The 21,426-nt window shown below is 42.4% G+C and overlaps 1 protein-coding gene across 1 annotated transcript; it reads right to left on the reverse strand.

The window, feature by feature from the left end:
- Positions 1–458: 458 nt before the first annotated feature.
- Positions 459–21,147, reverse strand: LAMP1 (lysosomal associated membrane protein 1). The gene is made up of 9 exons (XM_069878015.1): positions 21,056–21,147; positions 11,796–11,911; positions 9,405–9,618; positions 9,148–9,309; positions 5,124–5,341; positions 3,429–3,551; positions 2,438–2,507; positions 2,089–2,259; positions 459–1,493 (listed from the first exon to the last, which is right to left on the reverse strand). The coding sequence occupies exons 1-9, from the start codon at positions 21,096–21,098 to the stop codon at positions 1,354–1,356; spliced, it is 1,257 nt and encodes a 418-aa protein (XP_069734116.1). The 5' UTR covers positions 21,099–21,147; the 3' UTR covers positions 459–1,353.
- Positions 21,148–21,426: the final 279 nt, after the last annotated feature.

Raw genomic sequence — 21,426 nt, forward strand, 5'->3', positions numbered from 1 at the left:
TGGCAAGCACATTACAATGCACACAGACCTCAGCAGAGACGTTTCCTACTCTGTGATAAGAATCCAACTTCAAAATATAACCTAAAGTGTCATTTACATGGTCGTTACACCGAGTACTTTAGCAGCACTTCCAGAAAGCAACGCTTAGCAGGGCAGACCTGCCTACTGGCACTTCTCAGCAAGCACCAATTTAATGTAAGAGTTAAGTTCTCCAGATCTCAGGTTACTAATACGTAGAAGCTTTACTCATTTCCAAGCCCAAACTCCAAAACAAGGGACTGTTCTGAAGACACTTACACAGTCAAGCCTCACCCTGTGCTACTCAGAGGAAAAACTTAAACATTTCTTCAATAGAACTTCAGACGAAGGATTGTTTAAAGCTTCCAAAGTAGCATCAAAGGCTTCAGTATTTACCAAACAGTCGAGTGTTTTTAAGAGTGATCAGCAACACTAAGATATACAGAAAAAAAAGTGTCTTTATTAGCATTGTTACAGGCAATGCATACATAAGAACTGATCCTTAAAGTGTACAACCCCCCCAGCCAAGTTTAAAGCAAGAGAATCAGCAGATTGAGATCTATATTGTACACATGTGCAGTAACAGGATCTCTCTGGACCTTCCAACAGAAGAGACTGAAATCACTTTACAAAAAAACGTAAATAAAAACAACACCCATTTTAAAAAAGTACCAGCTCCTAACAAGCTGGCAGAGCATCAAAAATATCAAACAGGGGAGTCGTCCAATCATAAAGAGTTCCTGTAAGGTTTGAGTATTGCGTTGTTCGCACCCTGCACGTGCCAGGCATTGAGTTTAAAGCTTAGTAAAAAAACACACTCCTAAGAGGCAAGGTGGAGTTCAGATTTTATATTTCTATTTTGTCAGTTGTTATTGAATTTCTTTAAATGCATCATCAGTATCGTTAACATCATCACTGAGTGGCAGCGGTACGAACAGTGAACCTTTTCCCTTTTGTTAAGAGTTCTGAGATTGAGTCAGTGTGAATTAGCAACATCTTTCTCTCTCTTTCTCTGGAATCTTAGGCTGACATGACCTTATGCCAATTCCAAAAACGCACCCTTAAAAACTTTTAGCTCGTTTCTAAGTGGGTAAATATTTCAACTAGTTAGCAAAATTAAACACCAGAATTCTCAGAAGTTATTTTTGTGCATAGTTAAATGCTGCAAAATGATTTCACATTTAATAAAGCAGACTTTAAGAAGCAGCAATTTGCAAGAAAAGGTGCTCCCTTACAATATCAATCTTAGCTCAGGGGAAATGTGTAGGGTGTTTTTGTTTTCCCAGCTTCTTGCAATTGCTTTTCCTCTACACTGGGTTTTAGTGCAAGTCATTATTAAATGGTTTGATATCCAGCATGGCTCCTCTTTCTGCCAATCAAGTAAGCAATCAAGACAATTAGAACGAGACCAGCAAGGGCTGCACCGACTATTATAGGTATCAGCATGTTATTTTCATCCAGTTGACATTCTTCCACTGAAGAGAAAGAAAAACACCCATGTTAGGCACTACTGCACCAACAGCTGGCTATATCCAGAGCTTCAAGCTCCTGCTCTCAGCACATAAATAAAACTGGCTCAAGTTAGCTTCTAGCCTGGCTCACCAACAACCAAGAGGAAGCCAAGTCGAACTATGATCATTCAGGATGACGTCTTTCTAGTACTTAGTTGTATGCACCGAGCTGCTGCTGTTACTGTTACACACAAGCTTATCAGACTCCTCCCTGCCCATCTGCTTTAATTACAGTCGCAAAGGACAGCATTAACTACAAGAGGCAGGAACTTCCCAGAACTTTGCCCCTTTCACACAACCGCCTGCACGCAGTTAGGAGGGAAAGTTAACGCTCTTCCTTAACTCTTCTCTAGACCATGGGGAATAAGTCCTAGATATTGCAGAGCTCTTTACACATTTCTCGCGCTATCCCCTACAACATCTGTAATAGGGTGTGCAGAGACTAAGCACAGCACTCAAGCTGACATTTGACTACAGAGTATTATCTGTTTATATCAAAATGCACTTCACAAATCTTAGGTGTGTCACCCTCCCCGGCCTGCCAGTGTAATCCTCTTACCTGCCCCGAATTTGTCTCCATCGATCTTAAAAACTTGGACCTGAACATTAAAGACATTAACAAGGGCTTCATCTGTGACCTGGAGATTCTCCTCTGCGCTGCACTTGTAGGAGTTCCCTACTGTAGCTCTCAGCTCACTCATGTTGTTGTTTGATGCTTCAAATGCTGCAACTGTGTAAGAGAAAGCTTTATTACAGAATCCTGAAGGCGGGGCGGGGGGGAGCTGTAAGCTCATAGAGCTCAAATTTGATGCATTGATCCCCAACATTTCTAACATGTTCCTTAATGCAGGCAACCCTTAACGTTTACAGTATCAATCATTGAAAGCAGACTTCATGGAAGTCCCTACCTTGGGCTTCAGAAGGCAGAGTCGTGCTCACATTCACACCTTGCAGGTAGAATTTTTCAGAACTTGCATTCTTTTTAAAAACAAAACACACCAGTAGTTGTCATTAAAGTTGTTAATGTTCCAGGTCAATCCTGCATGCATTTTGAGAAAGGTTTTCAAAGGGTGGGCCTCAACTGGGATTAGCATCCAAAGGAAGAGCTTAGTTTCAGAGAGAAAAGCTACAGAAGGTTTGCACCTTATGGAAGGTTACTTTGGGGGAGGGAAGGGAGGCAGAGAAAGGGGGACTGACACCCCTCAGACTGCTGACTTGACCTCCGCACTTAAGGTACAGCCCCAACTGTACCAGGCTGGTACAGCCACCTCATCTGCACAACAGATGCAGCTGTAGAGCAGCTCGGTTCCCCACAGAGATGCAGAGAATCATTTAATAGCAACAGGTCTAGGTGATTACATTCGGTCAATCCTGTGAATATTAAAAGTAAGCATGAAGCTGGCAAACAAGGTGGATTCAGTCCTCAAGGGCACACAGCTCCACTACAGCACTGAGGCAGGGCTGCGGAAAACAGGATTTCCAGCCATCACAGGAGCCCATAAGACAACCACACATGGCTCTTGGGCTGTACATAGAATATTAACGAGAACTCAAATCCAGTTCCAGACTTGTATGATAAGAGGAGATGCCCATTTGTCACATGCTATTCCTCTGCTACAGCAGAACTGTTCCCAGTTTGGGCAAGAGGCAATATAATCTTAAAAGAAAATTCCCGTTCCAAATGAAACAGATGTCTGTCTATATATATGAGGTGCACATACATGAATATATTCCTTCCTCACAACAGTTACCAAACCATCTAAATCCCAGTATTGTAACCAAAGGAACTATTTACTCCCCTTCCTATAGTTGCATCTTTTTTCTCTTGTACTTGCCCCAGTAAGTTTTCCCACATGATAAGTCCTGCAGACCCTACACACTTTGTCTAGAGATTCTTACCAGTGCAAAGCGGAAGATGATGTTTGTTTTCTCAAAAGTCAGATTCAAGAAGGCAGACGTACTGTCGCATGTTCCAGAAGAAGTTGTGTTGCGTGGTATGAAATTCAGCAAATCCAGTCCCATCTATGAGAGAAGAGGATCAGTTATGACATTACAAAAGACTCTCACATCACCATACATTTAGTTGACTTCTGGATTGCTTGTACTCACATGCATACAGTGCTGTGTTTGCCCACACATTTTACAGACAATTGGGCAGATACATGCACAAGTTACAGGCTGGTGTAAGCTGCATCTGAGTTACCAGGGAACAAAGGGCATCTTTGCACGCCTAACAAAGCTTTCTGCAGCCCTGACTGACTGTGGCAAATAATCCACTGCTTTCTCCACACTGAGCTTCTTTGATCCAAGCAGCGTAAGGGAAAACATTAGGTACCACCACTACAAAAGCTATAAGAATACTGCTTTGACATAATCAAGGGAACTGCCTGTAAGCACAGTCATCTTGCATGTCACTTTGTATTGTCCTGTGTCTGCAGAAGGCTGTGGGTTAAATGCACTTGCTGAAAAGTCTTCAGTAGCTCTCAACTGACCCTCCTGTGACTCTGAAAACCCTGTCACCTCCTCACTTGTCGTTACACTGGAAACCAGCCGTTCCAGCAGAGCTAGAATGCCATGTCACAGGACACAGCTTTGAGAATTTCACACAAATATGATGGCTAAAACACAGTTCATAACCAGCTATTGTACAGCCACACACCAGCTATGAGTGCTCACGGTTTTACCTATCTGTCATCATAAAAAAAATGCGATCATTAAGTACTGTATGTGGTGGTGCAAACTTATCCTACACAGATACCACCCCCCTCACACCAGGTTCCTTATCACCAAAATATAATGTAAACAACAAGAGCAGCCATAATTTGTCTGCCACCATTTGTCTCATTACCCTCAGATTAAGCCACGGGTAGGAAAAAGCAACTTGTGATCAAAGCTTATAACAAAGCTTTACTAAACATAAAGGTTCACTGACCCTTTGGGACTATGCTTACCTACTAACTGGTGAGGCAAAGCAATAACAGGTTTGCCCACGGGCATGGCAAACTGGGCTTTGCACCAACAATGGAGGGAAAGAACCTGTGCTGGGGCTGGATCTTAAATCATGTAGCATTTTTATTGTTAAAATCAGCCATCAAGTCACTCTTAAGCATTAAAGTCAACCCCACACCTCTTCAGTGCTGGCTGGAAGTTAACTAAGTCACAAGACTGTCCAGTTTTATAGTGGTAATAATTTTCCTTTCCAATAGTCATTCTCTGCTTTCATTCAGGTGCCTCAGGCCCGATCCCTGTATTTTATTGGACAGCATAAAGAAAAAAAAAAAAAAAAGTCTTGTTTAAATGGCATCTTTGATAACCAAATTCCTGTTTCTGTGGAATGGCCGTATACACTGAGTGGATTTGACAGACAACTTTAGTACTCTTACAGAAAGGAAAAATGTTTCCTGACAACTTCCAGAAGCACAGTTTGAATTGTCACTAGTCTAGTTTAAGTGAAGCAGTTCAATACAGGACAATCACGAACACTACTAAGAACTGGGATTTTTGAAGAAAAGAGTTAACCTATAATAATTTAACGTGTTTTCCCCCAAAGGAAATCTGAAGGCTTTGAAGAGAGAAAAAAACCCCAACACATACCTTTTTATCTTTCTTTAGATAGGTGATATTAAGTTGCAACCCCATGGAGGCAAGTACACAGGTTCCATTCGGACCAGTCACGTTGTATTTACCCACTGCAGGATTTGGGGGTGAGGCAGTTGGTGCTGGGCTGGTTGTTGGAACCTGGCTAGTGGTCTGTTTTGGAGTTGTAGGCACTACAGCAGTAGTGGAGACCATATCTTCAGCACACTCCGTCTCTGGAGAGAAAGGAAAACAGCCATTACCAAACAAAATGAAGCTGTGGGATGCTCTACCTTTTTAATCCTCAAAGGAAAGGAGGACACAATTTCAAGTAGCTTTTCCTAACAGAAGATAATAAAAGCTCAGAGAAACTACCTAAATTCTTGTTCCAACATTTGACATTTTTAAAGCCTGGCATGCAAAAATGACAACTCTGCTATTATTTACAGTAATTCATGGTGACCACATCTGCTTTTATTCACATCTGTCATTTCACCTCGCAATCAAGTCAGGATAAATGAGGTACTGCTATGCTGACAGAGATGGTGTTCCTGCTGTATGTTCACCGCAAAGCTGAGATGACTCCCCTCTCAATCACTCTGGGCAGAGCAATAGTTCTTCCACCTGCTGTTAAGAGGTCTCTTCAGAAATGTGTTGTTCTCCTTTCCCTCCCTCCCTCCCTCAGTTACGCTACCAGGCTGTGAGGACCCTGTGTCATCATTTTGGCAATACCCACAGTAACGTTAAACTCCTACTGGACCTCTGAGGCGCTCACAGCAGTGCCATGGCTCTTCTGTCCTTAACAAAGGGATTCTAAGACACTGCTACTGATGACAAATGTTTTGCTATGTCCTCTCCCTTTGGGTCTCACATCCATTCTTCCTTTTAGTCCAGCACTAGTAACCACCCATCACTAGGGGTACAAGGCTGAGTGAAGATGTGTAAGCGCCTTCTCCTTTCATCCAGTTCAGCAGCAACTTCCAAGGCAAGAGGAGAGAGAAAAAACAGTGACTCTCATTTATTTGCCAGAGTACTCAGAAACACCTGGCAGTAAGATCTCAACTTGATCTGGGAGCCAGGAAGGTTCCTGCATTGAACATACAAGCCAAAACCAAAGGTCAGAGCAAAGACATTGCTGTAGTAAAGGCTTCCAAGTTCCAAGCCAAGGTCATCTCCACGTGTCAGTGATAACAGCTTGCAACTTTATAAGGACAAGAACAACTGCAGCAATCAAATCTGACTCAAAGAGCCTGCTTTTAAAACATAATCCATACGTATCTTGCAGATACTAGATATCCAATAGTCTCTAAACTTAAACAGCAACTTAACTTTTAATTATGGCTCAGAAAGAGGAACTCTGATCACACCTTCTGAACACACACAGACTCCAACATAGCACACTTTCCTATTTCTCTGTTTCTGGAGAGTCAAAGAGCAAAGGGAAAGTTGATGAATGGAGGAGTGACTATCCTTTGTAGATCTAATAGATACTGGTCAGGTCCCAAAATATGTTAATTTCCTAACAAATAAACCAAACAGCCACTTTACTTGATACCTCAATGGAGAATCTTTCCATCTACAAGACTTCAACACATGGAGCCTCTTAACAACCAAATCACTTCAAAAGGAAGCTTGTCCCACGTAGAGCCTTGATACGGTATTTCTACTGGACTGATTTGCAGCATAGCTCCTAGTAACTCAAGGCCAATTGGGAGATAAGACAATTCTTGGGTCTTTTTCTGACAGTTATAGGAAAGCAGCTGACAAAATTACCAACAGATAAAATGAAAGCTTCCTTTCTTCAGAGCTGCAGCTAATCACATAACCTCAGTCACAAAATTATAGGTACACTAACAGAAGTTACCATTACTAGTGATGTACAGATGCACTCAATACTGATTCTTCTTCCTGTTAGTAAGACTTTCCCAGATCACTAGCAGAAATATCCAGGGCAAAAAAGGGAGAATTCCAGATATAAAGTTTATCAATAATGAGCTGCCTAAAGGACAGGGGAAGCCTCAGGCCTACAAGAGTGGAAAGAGTCATAGAATTGCCTGGCTGGAAAAGACCTTTGAGATCATCAAGTCCAACTGTAACTGTCCACTACTAAACCACATCCCTGAGCACTTCACAGAAGGAAGTGATCTGGAAAGAATGACGAGGCGATTTCAGAGTCAAGATTAAAAAAGGGATAAAGTGAGAATTCTTTAAGCATCAGAATAATGAAAAAAAAATAAACCCAAACAAAAACCAAAACCAAGGAAGAGATAGTTCATTATGCAGCATGAATAGAAAAAATATCTGGGTGCAGTTCCAAGACAGTAGCAAGAACACAGGGATGATGGTAATTTAAAGAAAAAAAAACTAGGTGCGGCAGCATGGATAACAGGAATGTGGAAACAAACACACAAATAAAACCAAAAAGCTTTAACTTGGACCAAACAGTGTCTACCCAAGGATATGGTTTAGCTCAGGGATATGATTTAGTAGTGGACAGGTACAGTTGGGCTCTGATCTCAAAGGTCTTTTCCAACCAAACAATTCCATGATTCTACCCCAGGATCATAAGAAATCACACTTTTTTTTGAGGATTAATAGTTTTATCAACACAGTGATAACAAGATGGAGAGAAGTAACTCCAAGGGAAGTAATCCTGGCAAATGGAAGTGTTTATATTAATCTGAGAAGTAACAGGGAATAGAAAAGAAAAAAAAAAAACACTTGACAAAAGATGTGCTGCATAAGGAACACCCACCCAATATAATGCAATATTGATTTCTTTTAACCAAAGGACTGGGTAAGAACAGAATTTGGTGGTGTTAAAAGGAAATTAGATAGTAGGAGATTCTATTGAAATTGTATAGAAGGTAAAAAACTAGCTTTTCTCAGTATCATGGCTTACGTTCAAGCCTGCTAATAACCGAACACTTATCATGCTTACCCAGTATAATAACGGATTGAGATATCATGTATAAAAAATGAGATAGTTCTGAAATGTGGAGTAACAGGAATCAGGTTGGGTTTTTTTAAATACACAAACAAAAGTCCACATCTTTGCTGCAAACAAGTTCGTTGAGTGGGAAAGACTGATCAAGGAAATGATACACACTGAAATCTGAGCCACTCGTGTGAGGTAGCCATAGAAGAAGTCAACTGCAGTATTATCATGCATCAGACGAGGCATTTTTCATGGACTCAGGACAAGGTATAGACACTCGTGTAGAAAGCACTTGTTCAATGTATCCATTGCATGCCAGCACTGACTATCCTAGTTTGAGATTCATTTCTGCAGGTGCATAAATGGGATTAACTATGTAAGAGAAGTTGTACATTTCCCAGAGATCAGACTTCTTATTTGCCCCAACAGTAAGGCAAAGGTTTATTACTCCCTAGGACAGGTATCAAGAGCCGTGTAAACTGAAGACTGTTGCCACAAAAGCAAGAGGACATAAGCACAACATGAAGTAGTTTGTCTTCTGATCATTATAGCAGTGAAATTCCAAAATGCTTTTCCATACAAGCAATCAGGACAAAAAGCCTGACAGAGAAAGAACATCGCTGTTACAGCTTATATAAAGCCTCCTGCAGGAGGATGTACACATCTGCTCCCTACTGACCAGTTCTCTATTGTTTGCCATTACACCACTAATTTACCCTAGAGTACACTAACTAGTTCAAACTACTTCAGTAGGGGCATAATACTTGGAAAATAACGGATATTTCTTAAACTAGGATTTTGGCTATGTGCCCAGCTGACGTATTACAGCATGTGTTTACACTCATGAACAGAAGGAACGCTCCCCCAGTATCTGTACAAAACCCATGGGAACACAGTGCGCTATCTTCTACTCACAGATGTGACATCCCTACAGAGAAAACCTGAAGCACGTCCATTCCTGTCAAAATATGCCACTATCAGAGCTTCAGATCCAGTTTGTACCTGCCTAAATATTATTATTAAAAAAAGAAAACTTAAAAAGAGATAATCAATTACTGCAAATATTAGCTCACCAAATACATTTTTCTGTTACAGGATACCTACTGTTTGTACTGAGAGTGCCATTCGTGAGATAGGCTTCCAAAGTAACATTGCTAAAAGTAATATTCACATTCTTCATACTGACATGCTTAGAGTTGATACATCTGTATTGTGTGCCCACATAGGCCTGAATAGTAGTTTTACGCAATACTCTCTTCACTTCTCCTGTAAAAAGATTACATTGCATTAGTATATAAGCGTTTACAGAAACAGACCAGTATTACATCTGGAAGGGTTGTATAATGAAAACTGCATTTTACCTGCAGTTGAATTATGGAATAAAGCGGCATCTGACAGATTGTAGTGGAAAACTAGCTCTTCAACTTCGTACTTGTCTGCAGATTCTGAGAAATTCAGGCTTAATGAGTGTCCTGCTCCAAAACCCAACACCAGAACTGGATGAGATGTGTTACCTTGACCACATGAGCTCTGTGGCTCTACTGTTGCATTTTGTGGAAGAAAAAAGTGTGCATACTGTGGGGGAGAAAACATCACATGTAAATGGGATGATGTAACAGCTTTTCCTTACTGCTTTTAAAACATCCTACAAAAGTATCAGAAAACATAAGGCTAACATTCATATACACTATGAGATGTTTACTCACATACCTTCCAGTATCTGAAAGGGGACTACAAGAAAGCTGGAGAGGGACTATTCATAAAGGCTTGTGGTAATAGGACGAGGGGGAGGGGGTATAAACTGGAGAGGGGCAGATTTAGACTAGACATAAGGAGGAATTTCTTCACCATGAGAGTGGTGAGACACTGGAACAGGCTGCCCAGGGAAGCTGTGGCTGCCCCATCCCTGGAGGTGTTCAAGGCCAGGTTGGATGGGGCCTGGAGCAGCCTGGTCTGGTTGGTTGTCCCTGCCCATGGCAGGGGGGCTGGAACTGGATGATTTTTAAGGTCCGTTCCAACTCAAACTATTCTATGATTCTATACCTGTATACTGCAAGTAGTATGTTACTGACACACAAGTTTCCAAGAATATCGTTCTCTGAAATTTGAGAACAAAACAATACATGCTCACAGCACCTCTTGGACTTTTTCCTCCCCCCTAAATTAGCGCTATGAATTTGCAGGTACTTCTGTACAAGGTGAATCAAATATGGCAAACTCCAGACACAGGAGTTTTTAAGAGAATTTTAATAGTATTTAAGCGTTGCTTGTTGTAGTACAATTGAGTAAAAACAAAAGCAAGTGGTACAGCCTACATCGTTTGGCTATGAATTATTATACATTGAGAAGTAATTTGGCACCTGAAGACCAATACAATGTTTACTGGCAAGTTCTGAGCTTACTGCTTACAAGAAGAAACAGCCAAAAGCATGTTATGACAGCAGTCACCTCTGAATGCAAACTTGCATACCAGTTTCAGCAGGATTTCAGACCACCAGCACCACCAAAGAAGTGGACTATGCAACGCAACTCTCAGCTCAAATCACACATAGCAATCACACCAATGGCAAAGTAGTATAGAATCATAGAACTGTTTAGTTGGAAAAGATCTTTGAGATAGAATCCAACTGTACCTGTCCACTACTAAACTATATCTCCAAGCAACTCAGCTACTAGTCTTTTAAAAACCTCCAGGGCTGGTAACTAAACCAGCTCCCTGGGCAGCCTCTTCCAGCACCTGATTACCCTTCTGGTGAAGCAATCTTTCCTAATACCCAATCTGAACCTCCCCTCGTGCAACTTGAGGCCATTTCGTCTCATCCTGTCACTTGTTACTTTGGAGATGAGACCAACCCCCACCTCGCTACAACCTCCTTTCAGGCAGTTGTGGAGAGCGATAAGGTCTTCCCTCAGCCTCCACTTCTCCAGGCTAAACAACCCCAGCACCCTCAGCTACTTCTCAAAATGCTTGGTCTCCAGCCCCTTCCACCAGCTTTGTTGACCTTCTCTGGACATGCCCCAGCACCTCAATGTCCTTCCTGTAGCGAGGGACCCAAAACTATATGATTTTTTTTAATCTTGCATTACACTGATGGCTAGGAAAAAGAAAAAAAAAAATCAGCTGAAGTGCCTCAAAACACGCAACTGCACTGAGATTATAAACAATTCACAATTCGTGTTCAATAGTAAAGACACCAAAAGAGTAAACGGAAAAATAGAGTATTTGTAAATAAAAATTCTTAGTGTTCTATTAACGGGCTTTTGCTGTTAATATGGAACAACTTGTATGCACTGTACTAGATTGTAGATACACAGAAAGACAGTGATCTGCTCAGCGAGAGGATCACAGATTTCAGGGAAGTTTAAAAGCTACGTGCCTATGGCCATTTCAGTTCAGATTTAGTCCATGCGAGTATAACCAAGTTCACCAAAACGTAACATTTTTGCCTCTTACAGTTCCAATGAAAGCCATTTTAGCTACCCACAGGATTGGTGTGGAATTTCAGTCGCAAAAGCAGTTTAACACATGTATTGATTGTGGTAGTTTCAGGCAGCCTTAACCCTGTTTAATTAGAAGAAGCATCAGTAATGAAGAAAAGTTGATGCAACACAACTGAGAGGGGGGAATCTTTGCTGAAGCATTTCTTCGTACTTAAATATTTGTTCAAAGTTTAAATACTGCACACGTACAGAAACACCACACATTTTATAAGCACAAGTTAGAGACAAACAGTGAGATATACCACTCTTACCTCTTTTTGTCCACTGCTTTTGTATTCCACTGAGAAGGCCACTGTCAGATCAGCGATTATGCAGATCTTACCACTTGAATCTTTCACCTCAAAGGAAGAAGCAGCCTGTAAAAAGCCTGTTAAGAATGACAAGAAGTTAATTTGGTGTCACTTAAGTTTTTATTTTTGATCCCAAGGAGACAAATACATACAACTGTACATTTTAGGAGTACATCCCAAACAGCAGTTAAGTTTGGGAACACAGGCATTAACAGTCTATGGTAGCTTCAACATCAGTAGCAGATACAGAACAAATTTAACACCTCAATTATAAAAAGACAAAAGCCACCCAAATTGAAACTGTTGACATGCGGGGTCCTCAAAGTGCAGGAAAAACTTGCAACAAGCACCAGTTGTGCTGTTGAAGGCAGCTACTCAGCATTCATCCTACACAGCAACTATTCTGTGAGACTCAGCCAGCACTGACTTAGCAGATTTGATCCTGCATGGCTACAGCGCTCAGCCTTCCCCCCACAGCACACCATGCAGCCTTCAATCCTGCTGTACCAGGACACTCCGCTGTACTTGCACTGAATACAGCATTTAGAAAGCTTGGATCGACTGCAGATGTTTTGGAGGGACTGCCAAAAATAGCATGATGGAGCGTGCCACCCTTGCCAGGAGAACTTCTCTAATGTCATTGCGCTCTCTGCACTTGAGAGGAGGACGGGGGCCAGGACCTTCACACAGACTGAGGTTATGTTTTCCTGACTGGTTTAAACTCGCCACAGACTGAGTGGCTAACAAAAGCACAGCTTTTCCCCTTCTCATTCAGAGCACTCGTACAACTGGCCATGCTAGTACTGACTTAACAGGGTATGAACATGTGGCAAGAGCAGCAGAGGACCACCCTTTCTGACAGCAGCACGGACTCAGGCCAGCGTCCCCTGACAATGAAGCTCCACCTAGGAGCCGTGTTGCAGCAGGCTGGCTACAGACAGAAAGCTCATTCTCTCACGCTTCGTTTGTGGTAAGGGCTAACTGGACAGTGCTCCTGTACCTGCAATCATACTAAGGTGTTCCGAGATCTTTACTGCAGAGCATTTTGTTTCTGATTCTTAGTTTGTCACCACACACACATCCGAAGCAAACCTCGCTGCAAAAAGTCTGTACCATTTTCATGCTACCACTTCATCAGCTTTCATTTGCAACAACTTCAGTCTTACAGAAAACTTGACAAAAAAAGTACCTACAAGACAAACCACTTCATTTATCTTAAATGAATAGTCCTTGAAGAGTTGAACATGCTAATCCATTCAGCTGCTGATAGAGCAAAAAGGTACAGCTGATGGATTATCCATTAGCTAGTTTCCCTCGCCAATAAGTTTTCAGATAGCAAATCCTAACTTTAAAAATTTTCACTACAAAACTATGGTGCATATAGTTGTATCAAGACAACTATTAGGAAAAATTTGACTTAGGTCAGCCTGACTGGGGTAGAAGGCACTACCTTGTGTAGTGTACAACCCTACTAAGTTGTAGGAGCACAGTGGAAACAATTTCAATGGCACTCAGCAAACATTTTCCCTTGTTGCCTTCCCCTTAGCAACAGTATACCCTCCCCAGCACTAAAGGGGCCAAAACTTAAGCTGGAATTCATGCACATTACCCAGGTGTTTAAAGAGTCTAAACTTGAAACTAGAGCTAGACAAAAGAAAGAAATTGCTTAAGAATGGTTAGTGTAGAAAAACAATACTTCAAAGGTGAAACATCCTACCTTTGACTTATGTCCAGCTTATAATGTTCACTAAGGAACATATATTCACAAATAAAATGTTATTTAATGCAGTTTAGCACAGTGATTGGAATAATCAATGCTCCTCCACATGGAGGTTTCAATTTTCAAAGTTTCCTTCAAATAAATTTACACTTTTTTGAAGATTTGTAGTACAGCACAGAGGCAGGGAATAAGTGTCCATGGCTACTTGAACTGACACTACCAATGGAAAACACACTAGAATGAAAACCTTCAACGTGCCTGCTGACTGCCCTGTTTGAGAGCTTTAAAAAAAAAAAACTGGCAATGTTAGAGCTAAAGATAAACAAATAATAGGCAGTAAAAGAATCAAAGAACCAGGGGGAAAAAAAGAGTTTTGAAAAGAAATACAAGGGAGAAAAAGGACTGAAAAACAATTAAGGAAATGTTGCTAAGCTAAAGGAAAATGTGACAGACCTGCCACATTACAGATGATTCAGAGAACAACAAAAGACAACACAGAGGTACCAGAGAGCACCAAATGGAAGACTGGAACGTAGAGCTGACAAATCACCCTCAGCAAGTTTAAGTTATGGAGAATAAAGGGGTATGAACAAACAAAAAAAAAAAAAAAACCTGCATATCCTTGAAAAAATCCAGTAGTTAAGTCAACACTGTGACATGAATCCTGATTTCGTTAGTGTGGAAGAAATGCCATAAAACCCCATTCCTTCTTAAGAAATGCTCAGCAGCTGTTGTATTTGCAGTGTCAGTGACAGGACAGAAGCACTAAGCACGAGACACTGAGCTGTCCTTGATGAAGTGGCAAGGGGGCTGTTTCACTGCCAGTAAGCCGACGTACACAAAGATGGCAATCAGCACTGTGCTGCAGCATCAACTGTTCCCATGGGTTTGGGGCAGGGATGGAGAGGAATAGACAGAACTGAGCAAAACGTAAGTGATATAGAAGCAAAGAAAAATCAGATAAAAAAACCCCACCCCACTGAAGAACAAATCAGGAAAGTGAAAGAAGGAAAGTCCTGCCTACTCTTCACTCCAGCCAGTTTAAGGCAGAGGAACAGCTCGCTGGGTTTGGCAGGGAAGCAGCTGTTAAGTTTGTGAAGCCACTTGCAGTGTCAACTAGTGATTAATGCATGAATCATCACCAGCCCACAAATAGTAAGAGCCTCCAGTCAAAATGTCAAGAATACAGAAAAGCAAACTGATGTTGAATCGATCTGTCCTGGGAATACTTCTAATTAAGTTACATAAAGTATTGCTCAATTTTATCATGGCCTACCTACAAGCTGAGAATATCGCTTGACCTTCTCATAATAGCATCATGCCGTGGTATTTAACACAAAAACTGATGCAACCTCCACACTAACTTCAGACTTTAAATGCTCTTCATAATAGAGTGCAGTGCTCTATAAACTATCTGTGGTAAAGCAAGTACAGATTTGCACAGCTGAACAGCTCCTACTTACCTTTTGCTATTGAAAAGTTCACTATTAATTTGGCTAGAAATACTACATTATGGATATCTAGTAGAGGAATCACAAAAAACGTGCTAGCATCGAAGAAATTTCAGTTGGATCAGATGCTTCCTTTGTATTCCAACAGGTTCCAAGAAAAGGGCTGCTTACATATTCCAGCTGCATATTTTCAATTGAAAGTTATAAAATAATCTCTCCTTTTATACCTTATTTCTGAAAGTATAGTATCATGCAAGAAAAGATTGAATGTGAAACTGTTGAAGAAACACCTGGATATGTTGCTTTAATTAAATCTAGCATCCTTCCTGACCTACCATCCCTAAATCAAAACAACAAGCATAGTGTATTAATAGTGAGATACAATAAACAAGTTAAACAAAACTGAGACTTCCCTGGTTATACAACAGTTTGTCTTAAAATCTACTTCAAAAAGTTAAGTTAGTTTTAAGCTGAAAACTACAAAGCTAACAAAACAATGCAGCACATTTGAACAATCTAAATCTAAGTCCTTTTGAATATAGCTCTTAGAATGGCAGGATTCCCCATCTCTTGGCCACACAAGGATGCTTTCGGGTTCCAAACTTTCTATTATTGAAATCCTGTTGGCCAAGCACAGCTGCTCTTGGGTTACTTTCCTGTATAACTGAAACCTGCAAAGCGAGAAAGATTAATGGCCACTGCGCCCTAAAAAAGCAAGAAAAAATAATGCTGATTGTTTACACTGTCTGCTTGCAGAGAGGACTTCGGTTATTGTAGTTAATGATTTACTTTGTTGCCAATTTTTATTTGAAACATGAAATTGACAGTATGGATCTCAAACAAAAAATTTTATATAATTTGTATTTCGTTACTGTATTCATGTTTCAGGCTTATAGAAACTCTTCAGTATTTCTGCCTCCCTCTAAAAAGAAAGGGCAGCAAGCCATCCAAGTCCACCTGGGCACATATTCCACACCAGCAGCAGTTTAAGCAGTACAGGTAACAAGTGGATGGGACTGTCTGCAGTTACACTGAGGGACTATGGCATTAGGAAGGAGAACAATGGTTGCAGCACAGCCCAGCCTTCCACTCCCTGCAAGCACTCTGTTTCAGGGTATCACACCCAGACATTGGTCATACACATCAAACACCCCGCTCAGCTACAGCCGACCCTGTAATTACTGCGCGGCAGCACTCTGAAAGTAAGGGACGCTTGCTAACTGATGTCAGCACTACACAATCACTGTGTGCCCAAGTTAGAGCACTGCTACGTTGCCCTGCACCTTTGCTCAGATGTTCTTTGGGTTCTTAGGGCATACACAGCATACATTGCTATCGATGGGGCATTAATCCAAGGAGATAAGAAATGCTAGTTCTTACCTAAAGAAGGTGTGTTTCCCACTGCCTATATGAATGGAAGTGCCCAGCATTGCACTCATTCTGATGGTTCAGAAGGATCCTATCATCTCAGTGTCATTTTGTGAACAACAGGCACCCCTGACTCTTAAGTCTGTGCCAGAGAAGAGAATGGAAAAATCCCTAAGGAGTTATACTTTCCGCTGATCACTTGTCTCCTAGTGTGAGAATCACTTCCAGAGGGACAACTGGTACAAGACCTTTTTCAGAAGGCTGAGTTAAGATCACTTGCTTAGGATAAAGGATGTAATACTACCTTGGGATAGTACAGAAAATATATATACTTTTTGAAAGACCATACTACTTACCGACCCTAACATTTCTGGGGAACAACTGATGGCAGGAAAATCCCTTGACAGACTTGATGTATGAACCACTTTGCATGACACAAGATGGCCTTCATAAAATTGTGAGATATACTTAACCTGCCATTGATGAACTTGGAAGACTGAGAATTGGCTATTTGGAAAGCACAGAAGGAAAAGACAAGGCTGGACTAGCTTCAGTTGCTGTTGGACACACTTGAACACAAACATGGTGGTGGAAAGGGGCCACAGTTTAACTCAAGGGTGGATGAGAATACTCTGGGGGAGAAGAGAACCAGCTGCAGCACCTGGTTATACGAAGTTCCTGATCCAACCCTAGAAGACACATTTTTGTCAGCTAACAGGGACAAATTCATCCAGTCTCAGATTATGTTTTCAACGTTGGTTATTTTCATTAAGGTCGCAAACATTTTGTTTTTCAGTTCAAGACTGCAGATGAATAACCTCCATCTTCATAAACAGATTTATAAGAGTACAAAAGCGTTATAAAGGAAAGGATATTTAGCAGCTGTACACTTGCCATTTGGCCACGGAATTGCACAACTGCATCAAGTTTCGTCACATGAAGTTTCTCTATGGTTTCCTATCTAGAGGAAGGAAGTCCTGGGACAGCTCTACGGCAGCTGATTATATGAGCCCACTGGGAGGTCTGAACTCCTGTGGCGAGACCTTTTCCAGCATTCACACAAGTTCATTTTGCACTTGCTCTGGTCCATGCTGCTGTAACACATCTCTCAAGGCAGCCCCAAACTATGCTTTGGAAGAAGGAGTACGATGTTCATAATTTAAAGAAAAAAACTCCCCAGAAGAAAGGGCATCGGTAAAAAGTCAATAAACCAACTGTAAGTAAACCACTAGTCCCACAGAGAAAGGAGTCAGGGAAAGTACAGATATAATGCTGTTCCCATGTCACACAGACTGAATTCTGCCTTGTTAAGAAATCAGAAGCCACTTAATTTTAATACAAGAAAACTAAATGTTTTAAGTGTGGGCTACTGTGCTCAAGCCTTAACACTGGAGAGGGAAGAGCCAGACCAGTGCACGCTGCACAGAGCCAAACCACACTTGAAATTCTGTGCTCCACTGCCAAGGCACTACTAATGCTCTCACACTTTAAGTCACAGTAGGAAAAGCAGGACTGACAGTCAGTGGTGCTGTCAAGTGACAGAGAAGGTTAAGAAACTGCTGCCCTTAGCTGAAAGAGATACTAGTCCATTTTGAAGTACGATGAACAAAAAAACATGGAAGTCTGTTTTACCAAAACATAAGACACATTTTAAAATAGTAGGCCTTTAATTTAGAATTAAGATAACGCAACAAAGTGTTCAAATAGCTGTTGTTAAGTACTGCCACACACATACCCAAAAGGGCCTCCTGCCAAGCTTAGGAGAATAAATACCAAGAAATCCATTATTGCACCAAGCTTTCTCAACAAATTCCCAAGTAATCATGTCTGACTTGATAGAAAAGACTAATTGTTGCAGTTAAGCTGCAGCAAGCCAAGGTGAGGCATGCCACTTTAGTGCTAGAAATAAGTTATCTTTAAGACACAGAAAGTCTTATCAGAGATAACAGTAGTCTCAATAGAATATCCATCTTTTCTTTGAGTAGTGTTCCTCCAGTTCTTCAGTTTATCTTCTGCTACTGATTAGAAACCATCCTACTCACTACTGAACAATCTAGAAGCAGAAACCAAAAACTTCTAAGTCAGCCCAAACAGGAACCTTGGGAGCGCATCTCAAAAGCAGCATGTCGGGGAGCCTGTGGAATTCTTACCCGGCAAGGAAGAAGTTACTCTCTACAAGTAAGAAAAGCTGCCCAAGTCAAAGTTGAGTAACCTATCACATGGAGACAGGCTAGGGACTAGCACAGGAATTCAGATCCATAGACACCGTGTGTCAACACACTTCAAGAAGCTTTCAAGCAAACACCACCTTAAGGGCAGCATTTGGTACAACAATGTTTCGAAAGCCACACCTAGTAGAAGTGGTTATATTTTGTGTAAACTACACTCTGTCTCAGTTCCATGAAAGTAGCAAGGCCAGAACTGAGGAAAACAATACAACATCAAATTAGTCACTGGTTGGAATTTATCAAGTTTCAACTATCTCTACATCAGTTGCAACGTTTGAAATTCCCCTTCGGACTGGAGTTGTGCAAGAGAAACACGTGGATTATGTGTCAATAACCCTGAAATGGCATCACGCTAACTTTTCAAACTCATTTTTTCTTCCTCAAATCTCAGACACTTCATTATTTACTCACTGATACTGAACCTATGTCTGACTCTAAACTTAGATATATGGAAATGTTTTCTCTAATGCACTTGTGTTTCAGTAAGGGAAAAAATAAGGGAAAAAACTACACACACTCTAGAACTTAAAGAGCACAAGCAGCTCTGCTGGGTTTGGCACACAACCCAAGTGACCCAGCATGCTCAAAAACAGACACACAGCACCTTCCTCCACATTTCAAACAAGAGCAGCTGAGTTTGAGGGAGGTATGTCATTTCCCATTGCATCCTTTCCCTGTATTTATCGCTGCATCACCTAAATCTTTTTTCATTCCATGTGTACATTTGATATTTGTGAATAAATTAATCACAAAATACTTAATGCTGACATATGAAATATTCAGCTTGGTGCTTGGCACTAACAGGAATGGAAAACTGAAAGAGTAAGTAAGATGTGGTGGGGCACTCTGGAAAAAAAAAAAAAAAGGTTCTATTGTCTCAAAGTCAAGGCATTGCCAAACAAGCTTTCACATCTGACCCACCCATGCTAATCCTTCTGTCTCCTGTCATCTTTACCTTATCCTCATCAGCGTTCACTCATGTGACTAAAAGGCTGCGAATGTCTAAAGAATTCAGCTCATATCTTCTCATTATCTCTTATTCTTCTCCCCTCACTACTGCCAAGCCACGCTTTGGCAGAAGATAATGTAGCCTATCTGTACTCCAAGGAGGGGCATCTATTTGCACCACAAAGTTTTCCCCTGAGATTGTAGAACAAAATTATGCAAAAACACTGAGCTACCACACTGGCACAAAGCCCTGTTTGTCAGTAAATAGTTACTCTGTAGTAAAGCAAACTAGCCTGTCGCTTCAGCTGCAGCAACCTAAGACATTGTACATGCTATAAAGTGACAAAGCTAAATGCACTGAATTATGCTGGTAACTACTAATTAAGCTGAAGACTAGTACTGTCCCAGAAAATATTACCTCTGGTACCACCAATGAGTACCCAGGCTGACTACAAGACAAACAAAAGCAATTCTCCATTTAAGCCATAACTATATAAACAAGCTATACAAACAATTCCCACTACAACATCAGTTCAACATCACTTAAATTATGGACGCCAATCCTACAAAGCAAGTCTGACAGCACTGTAAGTCACTGTGCTCACCAGATTGGCTCACAAAGAGCTGGCTGCTTAACTGCTGCCTCCCTTGTGAGTGACACCTTTCAGGCTCATCGTGACAGAGAAACTGAAGTACTGTCAATGACGATAAAGATATTTACTACCAAAGAAACGTTAGAAGAGCTTCAAAGGCTGTCATAATCTCCAAACTGAAGGTGGGTAACCATTGTCGATCGCTGCTTTATTCAGGAAATATTTTTGCTGGCTGCTAAAGAATTTTCCTTCACTGCCAAAGCCACATTTCAGAAATCCGATAGCGTTGTGTGATGTGGCTTTCAAGACAAGAAACCTAAAGCAAGGTAGTTATCAGTAAACAAGCAAGATACACTTCCTCATAAAACAGTCTTGGCTGCACCTTCTCACCAAGGCTCCAAAATCCCTCTATTCCAGTGACATTTTGGATTTCACTCAAGATACAGCAGGATGATGGCCATAAAATAGGGAGGCGTGACAAGCCCGGCAGAAGACGGCTACTTCTGAGCAATGACATCCATAGCTCCTGCATCTCCGTGCCTCCCGAGAGGAAAAAAAAAAGCGTATTTGTGGGTTGGAGTGCGATCCCTAAATCCAGCACTGAGGCCGGGTTCCCCTTCTATAAGAGGTTCCCCGTGCGGGGAGAGGGTGCGAGGGGAAGGGGGTGCAGAGGAGTAGGGGGTGGGGAAAAGGGGGGGGCGGGGGGCAAAGAGGGGGGAGCCTGGAGAAGGGGGTGCAAGCAGCGATGCCCTCCCCCACAGGGCCCACCCCCTCCCCACAGCCGGGGACCCCCGCGGGTAGACCTGTCGTCCCGCCTCGCCGCCCCCCCCCCACTTCCCTGACGCTGCCGCCGCCCCCGGGAGGCCCAGGACCCTCGAACCCTCGAACCACCCGGTGCCTCCCCGTCCCTTACCGAGCAGGGCGGCCGCCGCGAGCAGCCCCCGCGCACGAGCCATGGCGGGGGCAGGAGGGGCGCGGCGGGGGCGCGGCGGGGGCGCGGGGAGGGCCGGCGGGAGGGCCGGCGGCAGCGGCGGCGGCGGCGGCGGGATAGAAGCACCGCGCTGGGCAGAGAGCGGCGACGGCCCCCGCGCCGGTCATGTGACGCGTGACGTCACACGGCCCCGCCCCGCGTGCCCCGCCTGCACGTGACCCGGCGCGGGGCTCGGCGCAGCGGGCGCCGCCGCGAAGGGAGGTCGGGAAATCGGGAGGTGGGTGGGCGGAGAAATCTCGCGAGAGCTTGAGGGGGCGGGGCTGCTGCGCGTGAACAGGGGAGCCTGCTGAGGG

This window comes from Phaenicophaeus curvirostris, chromosome 1 (assembly GCF_032191515.1).
Source record: "Phaenicophaeus curvirostris isolate KB17595 chromosome 1, BPBGC_Pcur_1.0, whole genome shotgun sequence".
NCBI lineage: Eukaryota > Metazoa > Chordata > Aves > Cuculiformes > Cuculidae > Phaenicophaeus > Phaenicophaeus curvirostris.

Excerpts from the sequence above, each read along its gene's own strand:
- LAMP1 (XM_069878015.1), bottom strand. The coding sequence starts at position 21,098 with ATGGCTCGTGCGCGGGGGCTGCTCGCGGCGGCCGCCCTGCTCG. Across the intron at positions 9,619-11,795 it reads AAAGCAGTGGACAAAAAGAG|TATGCACACTTTTTTCTTCC; the intron begins GTAAGAGTGGTA and ends TCTCCCCCACAG. Across the intron at positions 2,260-2,437 it reads TCTGCCTTCTGAAGCCCAAG|TTGCAGCATTTGAAGCATCA; the intron begins GTAGGGACTTCC and ends TCTCTTACACAG.